Below are 21,541 nucleotides of genomic sequence, written 5' to 3'. Positions count from 1 at the left end.
AAAATAATACACAAAATGAAGTTGAAATTTTTACACCAAACCCTGGAGCAGACTGAACTATACACAGATTTCAACGACAGCAGATGCAATGTCTACAAATAAACAAACAAAAAGGGTTACATGTATGAAATCGTGCCTTTATTGGATGGATGAAAAGTTTGGATCCAAACCTGCCAATCATATCAAATTATCAGCTCTTCTAATAAGCACCTAAATTCCCCTATCCATCCAAAACATCAAGTGCAGAGGAACCATACAGATTTATTATCAGGCGAGCATTGAATTCATCTTCAGGTTCGGTATTATAGGAAATTGAAATCCTGTATTCCCATAATATCACCTTTCCCTTCCTTAAATGAGCTAACGCTGTTTTTATTATAATTTAAAAAACAACTTAATGGCACACAATGTAAAATGGAATGGAAATGGTTTCTACACACATCATTCATTAATCTGTATAATATTGACCTTTAACACCTAGGGGCTACTACTAAATACATTAGTGATGGTAACATCATTTGGCAGGAATGGGACTACAGTGTACCATGAAAGAGCACAGTGGTACAGGGGCACCCCATTATAATGGAGTCATATATGCCTCATACAAATTGTATTATGCCTAAAAAGTAATATCAAAAGGTTATTTTGCTGGTCCCATTCATTTTTATATTCTTTTGTTTTTATCTCTGATATATTATACAAAATACCCGATGTAGCAAGGGAATTTAAGTGGTCCAACACAACATGTTATAACAAACAAGAAATCATCTTCAAAGATAAAAGTGACCTTTGGAAGCATCAATCCAGTATTTTGGCCCTGCATAACCAGCATTAAGCAAAATATTCATTCAAATCTAATTTACCACTAGCAGTAAAGTCTCTGTCCTCCCCCCCCCAAAAAAAAAAACAACAACAACAACAACAACAACAACAACAACAACAACAACAACAACAACAACAACAACAAAACATTGATCTGCAAATTCCAAAACATTTGGGGTTTTTTTTTTCTGTTCCTTTTCACATTTGTGGTTATGGCAACGCAAAATATTTGATCAAGGACAAGTGTGCAAATACACTCCAAGTCCTACAACTGACAAGTGTGACACTAGAACCATCTCACAGGTATACACTCAACATGTGAGGTCTAAAGACAAGGGCAAGTCTATGTGTATTTAAAAAGCAGAGCATATGTTAGAGCAAGGAGGTTAGTCTCACATCCCTGGTTAGATTGATGTGTGTATGGCATATCAGCAGCCACCTTTATTGAGGACAAGTTGATTTTGCTGAAACACCTATTTTGCATTAACACCTTCCCGAGTGTATGGGGGTGGGGGGGGGGGGGGGAAACTAGTCTTCAATGGGTTTAAATAAAAGAAAAAGAATCCTATTACGAGCTGTAAGTCCTTCCTCTTTCATTTCGCATTTTTATGACACTAGAGTGGCCAAAGGTGGACGGTTTCTTTGTTTTTTCCTTTATCACTTCTGTTACATGAGAAGCTTGTCACAACATGGTGTACAGTTTTCTTCCATGGTCTATTTCAGTTCCTCATAAATGCCTCATGTGAGCCAAAACAAGGTTATCATTTTGCTGATAGTTTCTAATCAAGTGGTGCACTGAGATTAATTTATTCAGCTGCAAATTTGATGGCACCACTCTTAACTACAACTGCACCGTGATATGCTCACCTCTACCAAGAATGTCATCATGAGTTTTTATTCTGGTGTTGGTGTATAATTCAGTTTGTTGTTTCTTTTGTTGTCTATTGATTGCAACTTTGGTTTTTGGTTGATTTGGACATACTTTTAGGGGCTGTCAGATGCAGGTCAAGACAGAAATATGAATATTTTTGGTGATAATGCAGATCACTGTCTGGAACCAGGAATTATAATACTTCAAGATTCTTTATCATTATGAGTTAAAGACAGTTTGAACATTCTATGTTATATCTCAAAACATACCCAGGAGGCTTTCTACATAGAAATACAGTGGACTCCTGTTACAACGAAGTCCTTGGGACCGGCAGTTTTCTTTCGTTATATCCAAATTTTGTTACAGCTGAACAAATAAACAATAAAAAACATAGGGCTGATAATTACGAAACCTGGATTTTTATTTCATTGCAACCGGAATTTTGTTATAGCCGTGTTCGTTAAAATGCAAGTGCACTGTATTAAAATAAAGAAGAAAATCAAGGACAAAACCTCAAAAAAGGATAATACAACACCACAGGATTTGATCTGGATATTACTCTGATCACCAGATCCAGTTAGGCTTAAATCACACAAGTTATAAATTGAAAATCAAAATTAGATACTACTTTAGTTGAATAACCATTTGAGGAGAATGAACTGCCTTGACAGAGGTTGTGTTCTCGGAACATTGCTGTCAAGGTGTTTGGTACTTCTGATATCTTGAAGCTGATAACTACCTATTGTAACTTAGATGGATGAAAATAGCCTCATGACTCACAACCCTGAGAATGTCAGTTTCTGGTAATCATTAACACAAGCACTCAAGCTGAACTGATTACTGCAATACACGTACATAGAATCACATGATTCTGGAGGATTGAAAAACAAAGTAGACCTCACTCAATCTATTTCGCTCTCTTCTTTCTCTTTCGGCAGTGTGTTTGTTGTTTTACATCGTGCAAGAAGTCAAAATGTTTTCTTCACATATTTTATGAAATGCAAAATAATTTGACAAATACAGCAGCAAGGCAGATAATAAAATGAGTTTGAATGATGTCAACTTAACGATTAACTGGACTCAGTATGTTTTTCCAAAAAGAATTGATGGCAGCATAAAATTGTTCCATTACCATTCTCACAATCTTTGATTTTAAAGTGGAATGAGCTAAATCATAGCATATCATGCAGGGCTGCACACTAACCCATTCTTTCTACCGGACCGACCTGTCTGTCGGACCAGCAGGTAACCAGTTTTTCAGTTTTTTACTGGCCCATTTCTGAAAAAGTTACTGGTCCGACAGTGATTTTTACTGGTTCCGGACCGTCGGACCAGTGCCAGTGTGCAGCCTTGGCATATGCAAGAAGTCTTTTTGCATCTTTGCCTTATTGGCCTGAATTCTTGAAGACCATGGTCTAAAATAAAAGTGAAATAGGCATACCTTTATAATTAAGTTTAGTTTATTACTGCACGTCTGTTGGCGTACACAATTTGTCAATCATATTTACACAGAAAAAAATGTACATAAGCCATGGTTTAAATTTAAACCACCTTCATGAATTCCGGTCACACGTTTTGAAAGTTTCTGGACAAGTACAGTATCTTGAAGACAAGGCCTTGTTCCACAGACTGGTGTAGTAAAAAATGTTATGTACAACACTGTGACAGTGGGAATTCAGAGAAGTGAAATTAAGAGTCCAAATAAACAAAAAATTAAGTCAAATATGTGCTAGCACATTGCTTCAGCTGAAATAGTATCTTGCATGTTAAAAGAAAGTTTGTTTGTAGTTGACTTCTGTTGTACAGCCTCGTATAATGGAATATGGTGGCATGACTTGAGGTATTATTGGTTTTAACATGGATTACAATGAGTTTCTGCTCCTTCTTTTTTCTAAGTAACAAAGACATCATTTGTATAGTAAAATCAGACCCATCAAGATAGCCAACTTAACTGAGATGTTGACTTAAGGTGTAGGCAAAATGCAGAATGTTCCACCCAAAGAGCTTCATGCTATTGATGGAGGTTAGGAGTCAAGTTACAAAGTAACATGATTTCTAATCAGTTACATCCTCTTAATGACTTACCCCGGACATTTATGCATTCATTAAACAGGATTTTAAACCCTAAGATTTGAACATTCAATTGATATATTCCCCACAACAAGAGCCATTATCACTGCCATGCATCAAACACATACGTAAGTCGAAGAACTCTGAGAGTATACACATTTATATGAATTTTCCACATCGGCAGTGTTCACAGATCACCAACAGGCCCACATAATAATGGCATAAAGTTTCAAACTACATTGTACAGTATATTTGTCGTGCCCAACTGAAATGCACATTGTAGTTTGAAGTTCATTAAGCACTGCTTCCCTCATTTGCCATTTAACACACTAATGCTCTCCCACAGTCCAGAGAAAATGCCCTTCTCCTCAGGGGAGAATGATACAAGTACAATGTATGGCCCACCAATACATGATCACGTTTATCCTAGTGCGGATCTCTCTTTGACTAACACAATAGAACAGAATGTTCCATCCATGGACAAATATTTATTACATAACAAAATATTTGACTAGGACATGATCATGTTGATCAAGAACATGCAGTTGATTGTCAACCATTTCACATGATGTATGAAATATTTGATATTAGAGTGTGTGTCCCCTCACAATTTGTTACCACTCTTCAAGTAATGTACATTACAGGGTAGGTATTCAACTACTAGCAATGACTAGGATCATCAATCAGCAAATATCAGACAATGTATGGCACCAAGAAGATGATTTCCATATGATGTACCATGAGAAAACTGTACGTTAAGATTAAATCAGCAGTCTCCTGCAGTCATTGTTGATGGCCAGATGACAGCTTACACTTTCACAAATGCACTGACACAGCACACACACACACGTTCTTACATTAATGTGAATTCCATTGTTAATAAAGCGATGTTCACCATATTGTTAGTTCCGCAAGAATTGCTTCTTCGCCACTGACACTTCAATAGAATCATACCTTTATTACTCATGACGCATAAAGATGGACCAAAGGCCTCCATTATTATTCAGCTCTGTACTGACTCTGGTTGAAATTTCTGCACATAAATTTATTGATGTGTTCATGAAGGTAAGCAAAACATGGTAGACACAAAATAATACCGGTATATTTTTCACTCACACACAAGACAAAAACCCTATACTTTCTTTGGAAACTCCACAAAAATATGACACATATACTACATATGATTTGATGGTGATATTAACAATGGAAATCTGGTGGGCAGTAGCAGAATCAACATCAGAACATGACGCATGACACAAACATGAGTATGTTTCTAGAACAGTCATGTACTCACAGTATAAAGCAGGCTTATAGACACAGTCAGGGAGCATGTATCTTTTCGCAGCATGTCTGAAAGGATACATTGTATCTCTTAGCTGGTATTTCTGGTGCTTGAAGGCATCTGAATCACAAATTCAAACGTCTATCAACACTGGCACATCTGTGAACTTATTTCAGACATGTGATTAAAGCATCACACATGTCATGCACGGCAGCAGGTTTGACAAAGACAAACAGTAAATGGCTGACAAGAATGATAACGGAAATGACTGACGAGCGTCACAACAGAAATGGCTTTACAATGTGTTCTGAGAGACAGTTTGTGTTGTGACTTGGCCATTTACCAAGCGTACTGCATACGTGTCTATGATTTCAGGCTGTGTCTTGGGGGCGGTTACTTGAGTTGAGCAGGAAGATTTGTGGACTATGCTGCTCGCAATCTTGTATCTAGGCTCGGGAAGGAGATCTGGATGAATGTATCTTCGGCTCTTGTAAGAGAAAAGGTTGACTCGGTACGAAGCAGCTCTCGAGTTGATGCCAACATCTGTTTCTTCTGAAGGTTCAGCGTCTGGACTCTCCCCACCGCAGGTGGGCAAGATGCAGTATGGCAGCTGCCCATTGGGGTGACAGAACCGGTAGTAGAATGCCATGAGGAAGATGCCCAGGAAGAAGCCGCCCCAGACGAACACAAGTGCAGGCAAGCCATACATCTGCTCCCGCGAGTCCTGGTAGCTGTACCACAGCCCGAACATGACGGTATTCTCCACAAAGATGACAGTGTAGAAGAGCAGGGCGCGGTATCGCGTGGCACCCTCCTTGACGTTGAAGAAGCAGAAAATATGGATGAAGCCCATGACACAGTCGAAGAGGACCTCCTCAAATTTGGTGTCGCAGAACGCCGTCTTCTGCCAAACTAGCCACACTGTGATGACCACCCAGTGGACGCCGGCCACCACGAATATCCACCACTCATAGATGGCCGCAAAGAGGGCCATGGCGATGACGCGGGATGTAATCGTGAAGAGCCTCCAAGCCATACGCAATGCCATAGCAACGTATGTGATGTTCTTCCGGTCAGTGCGTGAATCTCGCAGAGCCTTGTGGTACGCTTCCAAGGCCCATGCCAGCGATGACAGTGAAACCAGAGCACAGGCAGCTATAGAACATAAAAGCGTGGCCAACTGAGTACCGGTATAGAAAAACTATTATCATTATCATTATAATCATCAATTCAACTGGACATCAGATAGGCTGTACATGGCACTGCCATATCACAGCATTTAGAACAAAGAAATGCAGTGTCCATTTTAAATCAGACTTTTGCTCAAAGAAGATAATTCCTTTTCCCATTTGGCATCAGTCCTGGAAGTCATTTCTTTATTCTCCTTTGTATTTTGTACTTGTGCAACACTTTCTGAGGGGTCTAGGGCAATTATCCCCTGGGCAATCACCCCGGACCCTTCCCCTGACTCTAATCCTAATCCTAATACTGAAACTAATCCTAACCCTAACCCAAACTCCTAACCCATATAACTCTAATCTTTGCTCTAACCTTTGCTCTCACCTTGCCACTAACCAGTATTTAGCAGGGGAGTAACTGCCCTCTGGGGATAATGTTTTCTGAGAACTGAGACTATACAAATCGCTTTTATGAGCTATTCCCACATTTTCAATTTAGACAAATGAGTCATTTATTGCTGCAAATACAATGTTCAGTAATGTAAATTATGAGAGAAAAAAAGTTCGTAACAGGTGGCAGATCTTCTTTGGGCATTGCATGAATACAGGCAACTCCCATCGAAACAACATCCTCTGGACCTGCAGTTTTCTTTTGTTATATGGAAATCTTGTTCTACCCAAACAAATAAAGTATTTACAATGATATACAGATGATATTTTTGGGACCCGAGCATTCACTTCGTCATGCGCACTGGACTGTAACATAACAATAAATTATCATGATTGTAGGAGAATATTTTTCTAAAATTGGTACATGCAAGACAATTTTGCAAGTGATACTGCAGTGACAGAATAAGACATAAGTATCATCCCTCTCAAGAGGAAAGAGATATCCTCATATTTGGACCAATATACTACATGTTTATCTAACGGGAGGCAATATTTTTGTGAATACTATTCACTTCACAAAAAATTGTGATGATAAAGCCAATGAGAAACAGACTGCAAATACAGCATTCTTGAAAAGGAAATGTTGAGACAAATCTACATCGTTTGTATATGAAAAAGAGAAGTGAAAAGGGGACGTGAATCTCGATCCCTGCTGACCTGTGAGCCAGTAGAGTTCCTCTGTCTCAACCATGATGTACACCTGGAGAACCAGCTGTGGAGCCGACTCCATGAAGGCTTCCAGGAGGCGAAGCATGGTGATGTCCCGGTACTCATAGATCATCAGCTCGCAGTAGGCCTCATCCTTGCGGCTCCGCAGGCCAAACTTCAGGTTGCGCCAGTACCTTGAGGGGCACCGGAACAGGACAGGGGGTATCAAGAAGAAAAGAAAACGTGAAAATGCAAAAGAGACTGATGTGGGGCTACTGAAAGAATCTGCATCACTGTAAATGACCACAGGCGTAACATACTGGTATTCAGCTGTTTGATAAACAAAGTATCTTTACTATAAAAAATGCAAATATTGTGTTGATATCTTTCTATATGATATGTCAAAGTTAGCACACACCATCAAAGAAACATTGCAAATGTGCTCAGCAACGACAAGTAAGTTTGTAATTACAGGGTCAGCCATCACTATTGTTATAGATACATGTCATTGCACTATCATTTCTGGGCACATTATTGTTCCGCGGAGGAATATGTAAATAAAAGGTTCAACAAGATGATCGAGATCGACCAAACACCTTGTTTGAGAGTCTGGGTATTTTTGGTGGTTATGATGGTTCGTTTGGCCAAGTTAACCTCCGTAACACTGTACATTGTACGCGGGCTCTTTAAAGGGATGGTACAGTATTGGTGGAGATGAGAATTGGGCTTCTAACTTTTTGCGAGATACAAAGAAAACACTTATGATGTAGTACAGAGCATACCATTTTAAGAGGAATTCAAAGTTTATTTGATGAAAATCGGGTTCGGAATGACTGAAACATTCAAAAACAAAGTAAAACAAAATGATCGTATAAAAGTGTGGGTCCCACACTTTATTAGAATCGCTCTTTTTTGGATATCTCAGCCATTTCAAAACCAATTTTCATCAAATAAATGTTGAATTCCTCATAGAATTACATGCTCTTTCATATTTCATAAGAGGTTTCTCATTATCTCACCAAAAATGTTAGAAACCTGAAATTAGGTCTCAACCAAAACTGTACGATCCCTTTAACCTGTTGAGAACAAGCTGATTTTGCTACAACATGCATTCCCCACCGATGCCTGTTCCGAGTATTAAAAACTGTGGACTAGTCATCAACGGGTTAAAGTAATCACAGCTTTTCTTGAGCATGCAATTTGAAGCTTTCGCATCAAACGAAACATAGTATACAAATGATGCACAGGATGGAGTGTGTTAGTGAAGGTGCGGCACGCTCGAGAGTATTGACAATGGTGCGACATGCACGAGGCGCAGCCGAGTGCATGTTTGCAACCGTTGTCAATACTCGAGAGTGCGCCGCACCTTCACTAACGCCACGAAATAATCCTGTGCATCATTTGTTTTATAAAATGGGTCGAAAACTAACAGCATTATTCACGTACCTTTGTGGGTCAATACCAGTCAGCTACATGTAGCACTCGCTCAAAAGTCAAGATGTCCGAAGTTCGTCCCAAACATTTACGCACGTCGCACTCGGAAATCCCGCACATAAGTACTGTACGTACGTATAAGAGTATACGTACGCCACGTACTGTTATGCACAAGAAAGGCCGCCGGCTGTTGTGGCAGCCCGCGGCCCGAACTAGAAGTTGTTTACAGGATTGACAGCGCGTATAGTAGCGCGTGACGCACTTGTAACAACTGATTGAGTGCGCACTGCTAGTGTAAACATTGTGACGTACGTCAGGCCAGGGAGGTGGAAGCATAGAGCTGTATAATAGAGCTCTATGGGTGGAAGAGAGACTCTTCTTAGTGCATACCTGAAGAAATTAATGCACGCACACGTGACTCATTTCAGCGCTTCCAATTGGCTACATTCTTGAACCCATTTTATAATTGTGATTGATGGCATTCAGCGCAATCATAATCGTATGACTAGCGACGCACTAGACACAGTTGCAGTCTGTTGTAATCTGTTGCAATGCAAGTTCCTACACTTTTTTTCTTCAAACCTCTGGCTTGTGCCTAGTCTAGCTTCAAGATTTTTGGTTTTAACATATACTGTCAAAGAAAATCACGATGCCAAAAATCACTTTGCACTGTCTAAATGCTGGTTCAGTGCATCTCTCTCTCCCGCTCTCTCTCTCTCTCTCTCTCTCATACTAAGCAATGGTGTGCCAATACACACAAGCTTCATCTGAAGAGGAATGCTTTTCAAATGGTTTGATACACATCTACAAGTGCCTGGAGACAAGACTAGAGCAATTGAAGATTTGAATATAAGAACGACCCAAGTCCAATTTTTGGCCAAATTTAGTTTGACATGGGAAATTGTAGCTTATGCATGGACTCATCTTGTGTATAAATGATAAATCCTAATTACCCCCGGAAGTGCCTGAAATGAATGAGTTAAATCTTATATGAATGTAAAAATGAAGGACTTGGGTCATTCTTACATTCATATCATAGCGCCCTCTCTCATCCTTCTCTCATCTCTATAGCAGAATATCATGTATATGATTCAAAGAACGACCCAAGTCCATATGATTCAAAGAACGACCCAAGTCCATCACACAAAATGGCTTCTCCACAATCAATGTAAATGGTAATTGTCATAATATATGTTCTAATTTGTATATACAATGTTGCCTTTGCATCACAGTTAAATAGAATATTATTGGACAAATAAAAAAGATATGAAGTTTAATCGAAATGGTCTTCCACGGACTTGGGTCGTTCTTATATTCAGATACTCAATTTGACTGCTGCAGGAAGTTGAAGCTGCTTCTACGGCAATCACAGATACCGGTATGTGCCATATAAGTAAAGACCTCTTCAATGAAACTCATTTACATTATGATGAAGCTCATTCATCTTGACCAACGACTATAAGATTATACAGCAAGTTCTCTGCACACAGGGTAGTTTCCAATTGAATTCCAGCAGCTGCTTATACCACTGGACTTATTTCAGGCTGCGTTTATGGTAACAAAATGATATCCAAGGTAACTTTTAGTGACCTTTAAAGGACTGCAAAGCCTCATAACACTATTGCCTCCTGCACCCTAAGGGTCAGAGGCAACAAAACAAAACAAAACAAAACTACAACAACAAAATGTGATGTTGGGATGGAGAGAGTAGCTTTACTCCCCTTTTGCTCTTACCTTTTCAGCGCACCAAGCTGGAGAACATGCGTAGCTAGCCAATCACACCAGCACACCAGCCTCCCTGCCAGGCCTTTGTCCTTGTGGTCGGAATCATTCTCCAAGTCAGAGACGAACCACCTGAAGCTAAAATACTGGAGGATGAGAGATGGGATGAGCACGAAGAGGAAGGTCATGATGCTCCACAAGTAATGGTCACTGCGGAAATACTGCACCCCCACGAAGAGATCGGTCACTATGTCGGCAACATAAAGGATCATCCCGCTGAGCATGAAGATGACGTTGAATATGGTGAAGTGGTCTTCCTTGATGCAGACGAGGCAACCGGACCCACCGCTCTCCTCCGCTTTCATGGTCTCAGAGCAGCTGTTGCCATTCTCCTGCAGTGTCGGATACTCCAACTCAAACTCAAACTCCTTAAACGGCGTCTTGCACAGTGCACTGGCAGTATGTCCAGTATCGGTGGTATCCATCCTTGTGGCAATGCCAGACTAATCCAAACAGGAGTCAGTTAAACCCTCCACGATTGATCCCAACTAGGGATTGACTTTGACATGATGCTTCTCCCTGCTGTCAGCTGTTCAGTGTTGACAACTGCAGTTTTCCTTGAACATGCATTTCATGTTAACTCTTGAACATGACTTGCCTGAGACTAGACCTAGACAATAGTTACTGTCCAGTTTTTGTGTTATATATGCCCAGAGAGTTGTGTTGTTTCTGCAGGCCTTCAATAATTGATCTTAAGAGGTCTGTGAGCTAGTTGGAGCAATCAAGTTTTGGAAACAAGAAGTCCCCACTGCAACACTCTTCTACAATATCTATATTATGCCACTTTCTTCCTCCTGGCATTGAACAAAGAAATGAAGTTTCTTCTTGTCCCAGGGCACTTCTATGTGAATCAATGACTTACTCAGACTGTGAGAGACTGCACATTTCTCATGATAGTGTAAACTGACCTTTATGGACACAAACACAAGAGCGAGACATATTCTAAAAACACGGCAGACAAATCACATTGTACGCCACAGACTAGAATAACTGGTGACTGATTAATCCGAAAAATAGAATTGACATCTTACCGGTAGTACACTGTAATCCTTCCCAAATATGTATGTTCACCTATTCTCTACAACTAACTGCAGCTTATGAGTAGGTACTGCATTACAAGTCATGCAGTCCATGTACATTGTACCTGCCTTGACATACCGCGTAGGTTGAGTTCTTTGAACAGTGCTGTCGAGTTGTTTGCTTAACCCATGATATCTTGAAAGCGATAACCACATGTTGTATTAGTATGTAGATGAAAATAGCCTCATGTTCACGGCCCTGATAACTGTGTAAGATACATATGTACACTATGAGAGTCTGGTAATCATTAACTCAAGCTCACAAACTTGACTAATCACTGTTTACAGAATCATAATATGCTGGGGAATTGAAAAACAAAGCACACTGTAGATCTCATTTGGTTTATTTTGCTCTCGTTCCTTTCTTTCTTTCTTTCTTTCTTTTCTACGTGCCTTTAAACATTTGACAAAATCTGAAATACATTTATAAGCAGAGGAATACTGCCACAAGACACAAGCAGTTGTAATACAATGGAGTTTGAAGGTTGTTAACTTTTAGGACCAACTAAATGCACACAGCACATTTTTTCCAAAAGAAAATGTCAGTGCAATATTGTTTCATTACCATTCACTCCATCCTTGAAATTTTTGCTGAACGGTTTGACACAGAACAAACTAAATTTACAATGTAGAAAGTATCTACAAGACGAATTCAATTTCAAAGACAGCTCGGTGAAATATGAAATGTTACACCAGTGAAAGTAGATATTCAGAATAGGAAACTGACAGTCTACACAAACAAAAAGATAATTCACATTTGTGCAAGCACATTGCTTCAGCTGAAATAATATCTTGCATATAAACATGTGCGTAGTTGACTTCTGTTGTACAGCCTAGTATGTATATTGGAATATGATGGCATATCTTGAGGTATTCATGGTTTTGTGTTACTGAACATGGATTACAAATACAAGTGAGTTTTATTTTTTTCTCTGAAGCAACAAAGAAATCATGTGTATGATCAAATGAGATCAATGCATCAAGGAATGCGGTGTTCAAATTTTCGCGCATTTCACACAACCAGAATCTAGCACGAAAATAAAAGCACAGTCCCCCTTGTGAATATTTTTGTTTGCCATATGTTCCAGTATTTGACATCTTGATTCCATGGAATTAAAAACATGCCAAACTCTTCTTACCCTGCCAAGTGTGAAAAATATGCCGCACAAAATATCCACTTTTACAGTATTAAAGTCAAAGAATTCTGGGAGTAATACATTCATTTCAATATGGAATTTTCCACACTGCCAGTGTTCACAGATCACCAGCAAGGCCACAGTTTATTTGTAGTGTTAACCTGGAGTCCATACTGCTCCCCTACATTAATGCTCTCCCCCTCAAGGGGAACCGTAAAAGTATGGCCAACCACTATGTGATCATGGGCCTGTTTCATAAAGAGTTGCAAATGATCTTACATTTGATTTATTAAGTGTAACTTGTTGAATCGAGCTTCAGTACAATATTGAACATTAGTCCTCTTTTAAATACAGACATTTAAATGCGTTTGATTTCAAGAAAAGTGTAACTTTCAGTAGATTGAGCGTTACTTGCGATAAATCGTAAAGTTGTTTATGAAACGCCATATGCGATTGATTGCAACTTACATTGTATGCTCAATCTTTATGAAACAGGCCCCATGTTAGCTGTTCTATCTTTGAGTATTCATTCTCAGTATAACGGAACATTCCATCAAACAAATATAACCATGACAAAATATGTCACTACCATACAACAAGTATGTTTCAAATAGCAATGACTGCCAGTTGACTAATCATTTCATACATATTGTACAACGTAGAGTACAGGCTGTATATGAAATATTTTATATCAAATTGTGTGCCCCCCCCCCCCCCCAACAAAAAAGTACACCCTCAAAAATTTCTTTTTTTAAACAATGAGTTGTAGGTGTTTGAGAGTTAGATAATCAATCTTAATATTAAACAGGTTAATATGGCACCATGGAAGATGTATGTATGATGCATCATGAGGAATTAAGATTAAATCAGCAGTCTCCTGCAGCCATTGTCAATGGCTAGGAGATGATATGCAGCATGTACACTTACATAAATGCACAAACATATTTTTACAACCACATTAATTTCACTGTTAAGTAAGCGATATTGACCATATTGTGTGTTCCACAAGAATTACTTGTCCGTCACTGACACTTCAAGAAAATCATATTGTCTTCATTGCTCATAAAAAAAGGATATCTTATAACCAAAAACCCCTACAGTGTATTATTCTTCAGCTCTGTGCTGACTCTCATTAAATTCTTTGCTCATGAATCAATAAAAGCACGACATTTGTTTCTGTGGTAGAAGGATAGCAATATATGGCCGACAAAAAAAATCTCATTCACGCATAAACAAATTCATTGTTTCTTTGGGAAGGGGACTTACGGGTTTCATAAGCTAACAAGAAAAAAAAAGGCCATCAGCGCAACTTCTGGTGCCACTTTTTCCAAGTTTCTTCAGCTATCTACTTCCTTTTAGTGCCACTTCAGCACTTCCGGAGTAAAAAAAAAAGAGATTGGGGGGGGGGGGGGGGGGGGAGTGGGGACACCTTATGTATTCCTTTGTATGGTGCCAAAAAAGTGGGGGGAGGGGCGAGCCCCCCAACCCCCTGGTTCCGCCGGCCCTTTATACCATACACAATACTATAATTTTATGGTTATGTGGTCTGAAAAACCAGGTGGGTAGTAGTACAATTAACATCAGAACTTGACACATGATAACATCTAGACATTATGAGAGCAGTCTGGAACAGTCATTTACTCACAGTACAAGAAGTGCATGTAGACACATCCATGTGCATATCTTTTCGCAGCATATATCTCAATTCTCTTGGCTGTTATTTCTGGCGCTTGAAGGCATCTGAATCACAAATTCAATCATCCGTCAACATGGGCACATCTGTGAACTCATTTCAGACATGTGATTACAGCATCACACTTGTTATGCGTGGCAGTAAGTTCGACAAAAGCAAGACAGTAAATGGCTGACGAGCATCACAATGGAAATGGCTGACGAGCGTCATATCGAAAATGGCTTTACAATGTGTTCTCGGAGACAGTTTGCGTTGTGACTTCGCCATTTACCTTGCGTACTGCATACGTGTCTTTGATTTCAGGCTTGGCGGCAGGTACTTGAGTTGGGCGGGGAGATTTGAGGACTATGCTGCTTACTAGCTTGTGTTGAGGCCCAAGAAGGAGACGAGGATGAACTTTTCTGCGACCCCTGTAAGAGAAAAGGTTGACTCGGTATGGAGGTGACTCCGATAAGTTCATTTGAGGTGTTTGAGTATCTACGGCAGTTCTCAGGTTGACGGTGCCATCTATTTCATCTGAAGGTTCAGCGTCTTGACTCTCCCCGCCACAGGTAGGTGAGATGCAGTAGGGCAACTGCCCGTTGGGGTGACAGAACCGGTAGTAGAATGCCATGAGGAAGATACCCAGGAAAAAGCCGCCCCAGACGAACACGAGTGCCGGCAGGCCGTACATCTGCTCCCGCGAGTCCTGGTAGCTGTACCACAGCCCAAACATGATGGTGTTCTCCACGAAGATGACGGTGTAGAAGAGCAGGGCACGGTACCGCGTGGCGCCCTCCTTGACGTTGAAGAAGCAGAAGATGTGGATAAAGCCCATGACACAATCAAAGAGGACCTCCTCAAATTTGGTGTCACAGAAGGTCGTTTCCTGCCAGACCAGCCACACCGTGATGACCAACCAATGGACGCCTGCCACCACGAACACCCACCACTCGTAGATGGCAGCAAAGAGGGCCATGGCAATGACCCGGGATGTAATCGTGAACAGCCTCCAAGCCATACGCAGTGCCACAGCAACGTACGTGATGTTCTTCCGGTCGGTGCGTGAATCTCGCAGAGCCTTGTGGTACGCTTCCAAGGCCCATGCCAGCGATGACAGCGAAACCAGAGCAGAGGCAGCTGTAGAACACAAAGCATAGCAAACTGAATGAAACTATAAATCATCAATATTATACAAATGATGCACAGGATAGAGTGCGTTAGTGGAAGCGCACTTGAGGGTATTTACAATTGTGAAACATGCACGAGGCGAAGCCGAGTGCATGTTGCACTACATTGTAAATACCCGAGAGTGAGCTGCATCTCCACTAACGCCACGAAATAATCCTGTGCATCATTTGTTTTATAAAACTAACAGCATTTTTCACGTAGTTCCTACCTTTGTGGGTCGATACCAGTCAGCTACATGTAGCACTCACTCGAGAGAGTCAAGCACGTCGCACTCGGAAATCCCGCACATATAAGTAGGCCTACGCCACATAATGTTATGCACGCAAGAAAGGCCGGCCGGCGGCAGCCCGAACTAGAAGTTGTTTACAGGATTGACAGCGCGTATAGTAGAGCGCGACGCACTTGTAACAACTGATTGAGTGCGCACTGGTACTGCAGTGCAATGGTACTAAAGTAAACAACGCCCATGTGACTCATTTCAGCGCTTCCTATTGGCTACATTCTTGAACCCATTTTATAAAACTGGGTATCGTGTTCCCACATTTTCAGTACAGATAAATGAGCTGAATGATGCAAATAATGCAAAGATTTAAAACAATTACTAGAGTATTCAAAAATGCTTCTTCAGGCATTGTACATGAATACAGGCAACTCTCATTGTAACAATATCCTCTGGAACTGCATTCTTCTTTTGTTTTTATAGAGAAAAGAAAGTGATATCCTCGGATACAACATGTTTGTCTAACAGGATGCAATATTTTTGTCAATGCGGCTTACCTCGCGAGATTTGTGGTGATTAAGCCATTGAGAATCATATTTCAAATACAGCATTCTTCAAAAGGAAACTTCTCAGGCAATTCTACTGTATACGCCAAATATTTTGCGAGGTTTTTTTTCCCATAAATTTTGTGAGTCAGGTGCTCTCCGTGATATTAAAGGCACGTGAAAATAATGACTGTGATTCCAATATCAATGTGATGCACACAATACATTTCTCAATTCAGTACAGTACTCCATGATTGCAAATTTAACCACTCGCGAAATGGTCAGGAAGGTAAATTTTAAAAAAAAATAAGCAAACAAAAATCGCTAAATATATGGCGCAAACAGTATATTGTGTAGGAAAGAGAAAATCTAAAGAAGGCATGGATCTTGATTACTGCTGACCTGTAAGCCAGTAGAGCTCCTCTGTCTCCACCATGATGTACACCTGGAGAACCAGCTGAGGAGCCGACTCCATGAAGGCTTCCAGGAGGCGCAGCATGGTGATGTCACGGTACTCGTAGATCATCAGCCGGTAGTACACCTTCTCCTTGCGGCTCCGCAGGCCAAACTTGAGGGTGCGCCAGTACCTTGAGGGGTACAGGAAGAGGACAGGGGGTACACAAAAGATTTATAAGAAAATGTGAAGATGCAAAAGAGACTAATGTGGGGATATAGAAAGAATCTGCATCATTTTTTAAATGACCACAGCCATAACACACTTACTAGTAACCTGTTTGATAAACAAAGTATCATATGAAAAATGCACACATTCTGTTGATATCTTTTATTAGTGGAAAAATGAGCACAGAAAATGGGATTCCATTGGAATTTGAACCCGAGACCTCCGGATGCTAGCCCGGTGCTCTACCGACTAAGCTACATCTTTTTATATAATATGTCAAAGCTAGCACACACCATCAAAGAAATATTGCAAATGTGCTCAGCAATGACAAGTAAATTTGTAATTACAGGGTCATCAATCAATATACGTACATTATATGTGGGCTCTTTAAAAGATGGAATCACAGCTTTTCTTGAGCATGTACATTGTAATTTGAAGCTTGAGCACAAAACGATAGAGAGTTGTGATTGATGGCATTCAGTGCAATCATAATCCTCTGACTAGCCACGCACTAGACACAGTTGTAGTCAGATGTAATCCGCTGCAATGCAAGTTCCTATACTTTTTCTGAACCTCTGGCTTGTGCCTACTCTAGCTAAAAGACTTTTCACTTTCACTTTTAGTAGTATCAACAAAGCCATGATGCTACAAATCACTTGCCATAATCGAAATGCTGGGATGGTGCATTTCTCTCTAACTGAATAGCTGTGTGCCAAAATTCAGGCCCATAACTAGGATTTTAATGGGGGGGGGGGGGTCAGAATTAGAAAAAAGTGGACAACTTCTGGGTTTAATAAGTTGACAAGCAAAAAAAAAAAAAAAATGTAAAAAGGCTCCCCCATCAAATTTTCTTTTATTTCTTGTGCCACTTCCGGGTTTCATTGCAAAAAGAAAAGAAAAAAAAAAGAGGCTTCAGTACAATTTTCCAGTGCCACTACAAGCCCTGTCCACAGGACCCCCCTGAACACCCCCCCCCCCCCCCCAGTTATCAGCCTGACATCCACACAGGCTGCCACAGACTTATGATAGAAATCAATTACAACTCTTCATAAAACAGGGCCCTGACCTGACACAGTAGACAAGACTGGAAAAATTCAAATGCTGCAGAAAGTTGAATTGGATACCTCCGCTTCTCACGTACATGTACATGTACATGTACATGTAATCACTATATCTGCTACAAGTTAATGGCCCTCTGATGAAAGTCATTAACATTTCGATAAAGCTCACTGATCATGACTACTAAAGATTACCCTGTACACCCTCTGCACAAAGGATATTAGTTTCTAATCTACTTCCATCGATTATTCAAATCAAGTATTGTCACTGGGTACATGTATTTCAAGCGACATTCTTGGTCACAAAATGACATCCAAAGTAACTTTTCGTGACCCTTGAAGGATAAAAAACTCAAATACTAGGTATTTAATGCCTCCTTATCCTTCAGGGCAGAGGGAAAAAAAGGTAAAATTGAAAAAAAAAAAAACAATATGGCGCTGAAGTGAAGAAAAGCTCTACTCTCCTTTCACTCTTACCTTTTCAGTGCACCAAGCTGGAAAACATGTGTGGCTAGCCAATCACACCAGCACAGCAACCTTCTTCCAAAGCCTTTGTTCTTGTGGTTGGAGTCTTCCTCCAAGTCGGACACAAACCACCTGAAGCTAAAATACTGGAGGACGAGGGATGGGACGAACACAAAGATGAAGGTCATGATGCCCCACAAGTAATACCGGGATTCACCGCGGAAATACTGCACTCCGACGAGGAGATCGGTCACCAGGTCGGCAACGTACATGATCATCCCGCCGAGGATGAAGACGACATCGAACGTGGTGAAGCGGCCTTCCTTGATGCAGGTGAAGCAACCGGTCCCACTGCTCTCCTCCGCCTCCGTTTTCTCAGAGCTGTCACTCTGGATGCGGTCCCTGGGCTCGGAGGGAGGAGCACTGTTGCCATTCTCCTGCGGTGTTGGAAATTCAAAATCCAGCTCCCGCGATGGGGTCTTGCGCAGGGCATTGGTGGAATCCCCGATATCAGCGGTATCGGTCGTCATGGCGACGCACGGTTTCACGATGAATCCAAACAGGCATCAAGTTACCCCAAAGGATTAATCCTCATTGCATTTGGGACCGTCTTTGGCATAATGTTTCTCCTTGTTGTCAGCTGATTCAGTGTTGACATCCAAGGTTGTTAACTTTGTCTTCCATGTTCTCTCCACAGGTACTCTTGCCTGTGACTAGACCTAGACTATAACAATGGTCCAATTCTGTGTTAATACAGTATGCCTGGGAAGGTATGTTGTACTGTACACGGGCCTTAGTGATTAATGTAAGTAGGTCTGGAAGCTGGCTGGAACATTCCAAGCTTCAGAAACAGGAAGTCCCCACTGCAATGTTCTTCTACCACATCTGAATGCCACTTCCTTCCTCCTGACAGGTAACAAAAGGAAAAACAAAAACAGAACAAAAATGTGACATTGAACTGACATGTCAGAATTTGGTAGATCAATATTATGACAGGAGCATGGAGCAAGATCAAGAGTTCATTTTTCTCTTCAGTAGTCGTAGCATGGAACTATTCAAAGAGTACACCACAATAGGCAATCAAAACGACAACAATCTCTGTTAGAGCTGTAAATTATACCATCTTGCAACAAGCATATCGGCATTGCTCCAACTGGTGGATATTTTGCATACAGACCTGTACATGCTGGAAAATGAAGTCTTATACATGTATCCTTGGTCCTGCACATGCTTGTACCGGCAAATCTGACACGGTCATTTATAAAATTACATGTACCTCTCATGGCACTATTAAAAACACACCCAACATTTTTTTTTTTTTTTGGTCTTTTTTCTTTCTTTTTTTTTGTACAGATCATCCCTGAAGATGTCTGAGAAGACATTCTGAGAATTGCTTTCTATGGAAGTCATTATGTTTGTCTCTCATTCAACAAACACATGCCCAGACTACGGAAGTATGAAAATGTGGTGAGAAGGTGATGCTACTACAGAAGGTACATTTACAGTGTACCTTGGTTTAGGACATCAAGGTCAGAGAGCCTTTACCAGTTTGAAAAGATCTCACATTGTAATGTCAGTATTTGGGACAAGAAAGCACCTATTTTGTACGCATGTACACGTAGGTACCCAAGCAAGTTGCTTTAAAGGGTGTGTTGTACAGTTCTGCTTGTGGTGAGGATTTAGCATTTAACGTTTTGTGAGATATTCAGAAACCATTCTATGAGATGTCAAAGAGCATGCAATTCTGAGGGGTATTAAAAGTTTATTTGATGAAAATCGGTTTTGAAATGGCCGAGATATCCAAAAACAATGTGAAACAAAGAGATCCTAATAAAAGGCGTGGCCTGTAGCCTTTTATTATTATCACTTTTTTGGATATCTCAACCATTTGAAAACCAATTTTCATCAAATAAACGTTGAATCCTTCTTAAATTACATGCTCTTTCATATTTTATGAGAGGTTTCTCATTATCTCACTTAGGAATGTTCAAAACATGAATCCCCACCTCAACCAGTACTGTACAGTCCCTTTAAACTGTACTTTCTTGCCTTCTCATCCTAGACGAGCCACCTTGGTGACTAATGAACACACAGTTAATGTGTGCGTGTAATAGATAGTTGCTACTGTATGGGCAGTAGGAAAAGAAACAGCCAAATCAAAATTGTAATAAATTACAGAAACGATCTATTGAATTTTGTCTTTCCGTCCAAAACAAGGCAAAGGTTGGTCTATCAAGATGCACTCGTGCAATACTATGTACATGTCCACTTCCCTATTTTCACTATTACAGGCTGGAACAAGGCCAGAGAACGTAAAGAATCTCTTCAGAAAAAAAAAGAAAGAAATTAAACCAGATATATCGCTACGGCGACTGATATGCCTCCGCCATAATGCGTGGTTCTCCTAATAGGTCTATAGTACAATGTCTTGACAATTTGTGATGACAGTTTCACACAACTGGCAAAATATTAAAATGACAGGTTTGCCACAAATGTGCTGAATGTTCACTTTCCCATGTAGAACTAGGTTCAATTGGATGAATGATTGAAATGTCAGAGTGTAGGTATTTGGGGAACTGATGATTTTTACTTGACTTTTGACCCTTTTATAAGTTTATGCATTGAGTAATTTTCAAGGTATTGAGAAAAAGTATAATTTCAGTATCAAATGGGAAAATAGCATTATCTAAACCTGGCCTTTGACCTTTGACCTCACAGTTCCAAAGAGAATCACTGTTAGGTTGAACATGCATAAATATGTAAGTTTCATGATGATACCTTGAGTTACTTTTGAGATATGGAGGAAAAAGTGCAATTCAGCACTTTCACTTGACCTTTGACCTTTTGACCTTTGACCTTTTGGCAAGAAACTTCCCACAGAATATATATTGGGTAATACATGCATACATCAAGTTAAAAAAAAAAAAAAACCTTCAGGCACTGCACAAATATAAGAAAAGTAGTGATATTTTGAGGAGTTGACCTTGACCTTTGACCCCCTGACCTTTGAACCATG

The 21,541-nt window shown here is 40.3% G+C and overlaps 2 protein-coding genes across 2 annotated transcripts; both read right to left on the bottom strand.

Moving 5' to 3' along the window:
* Window positions 1–3,584: 3,584 nt before the first annotated feature.
* Window positions 3,585–11,134, bottom strand: LOC140234087 (XK-related protein 6-like). The gene is made up of 3 exons (XM_072314167.1): window positions 10,490–11,134; window positions 7,331–7,515; window positions 3,585–6,200 (listed from the first exon to the last, which is right to left on the bottom strand). The coding sequence occupies exons 1-3, from the start codon at window positions 10,960–10,962 to the stop codon at window positions 5,341–5,343; spliced, it is 1,518 nt and encodes a 505-aa protein (XP_072170268.1). The 5' UTR covers window positions 10,963–11,134; the 3' UTR covers window positions 3,585–5,340.
* Window positions 11,135–14,448: 3,314 nt separating this feature from the next.
* On the bottom strand, window positions 14,449–19,055 carry LOC140234285 (XK-related protein 6-like). The gene is made up of 3 exons (XM_072314346.1): window positions 18,538–19,055; window positions 16,783–16,967; window positions 14,449–15,564 (listed from the first exon to the last, which is right to left on the bottom strand). Exons 1-3 carry the CDS (start codon window positions 19,053–19,055, stop codon window positions 14,669–14,671), a joined length of 1,599 nt encoding a protein of 532 aa, XP_072170447.1. The 3' UTR covers window positions 14,449–14,668.
* Between the last annotated feature and the right edge of the window lie 2,486 nt (window positions 19,056–21,541).

This window comes from Diadema setosum, chromosome 10 (genome assembly GCF_964275005.1).
Source record: "Diadema setosum chromosome 10, eeDiaSeto1, whole genome shotgun sequence".
Lineage (NCBI taxonomy): Eukaryota > Metazoa > Echinodermata > Echinoidea > Diadematoida > Diadematidae > Diadema > Diadema setosum.
Note: the sequence above shows the minus strand (reverse complement) of the source record. Positions and strands in the feature narration are given on the sequence as shown.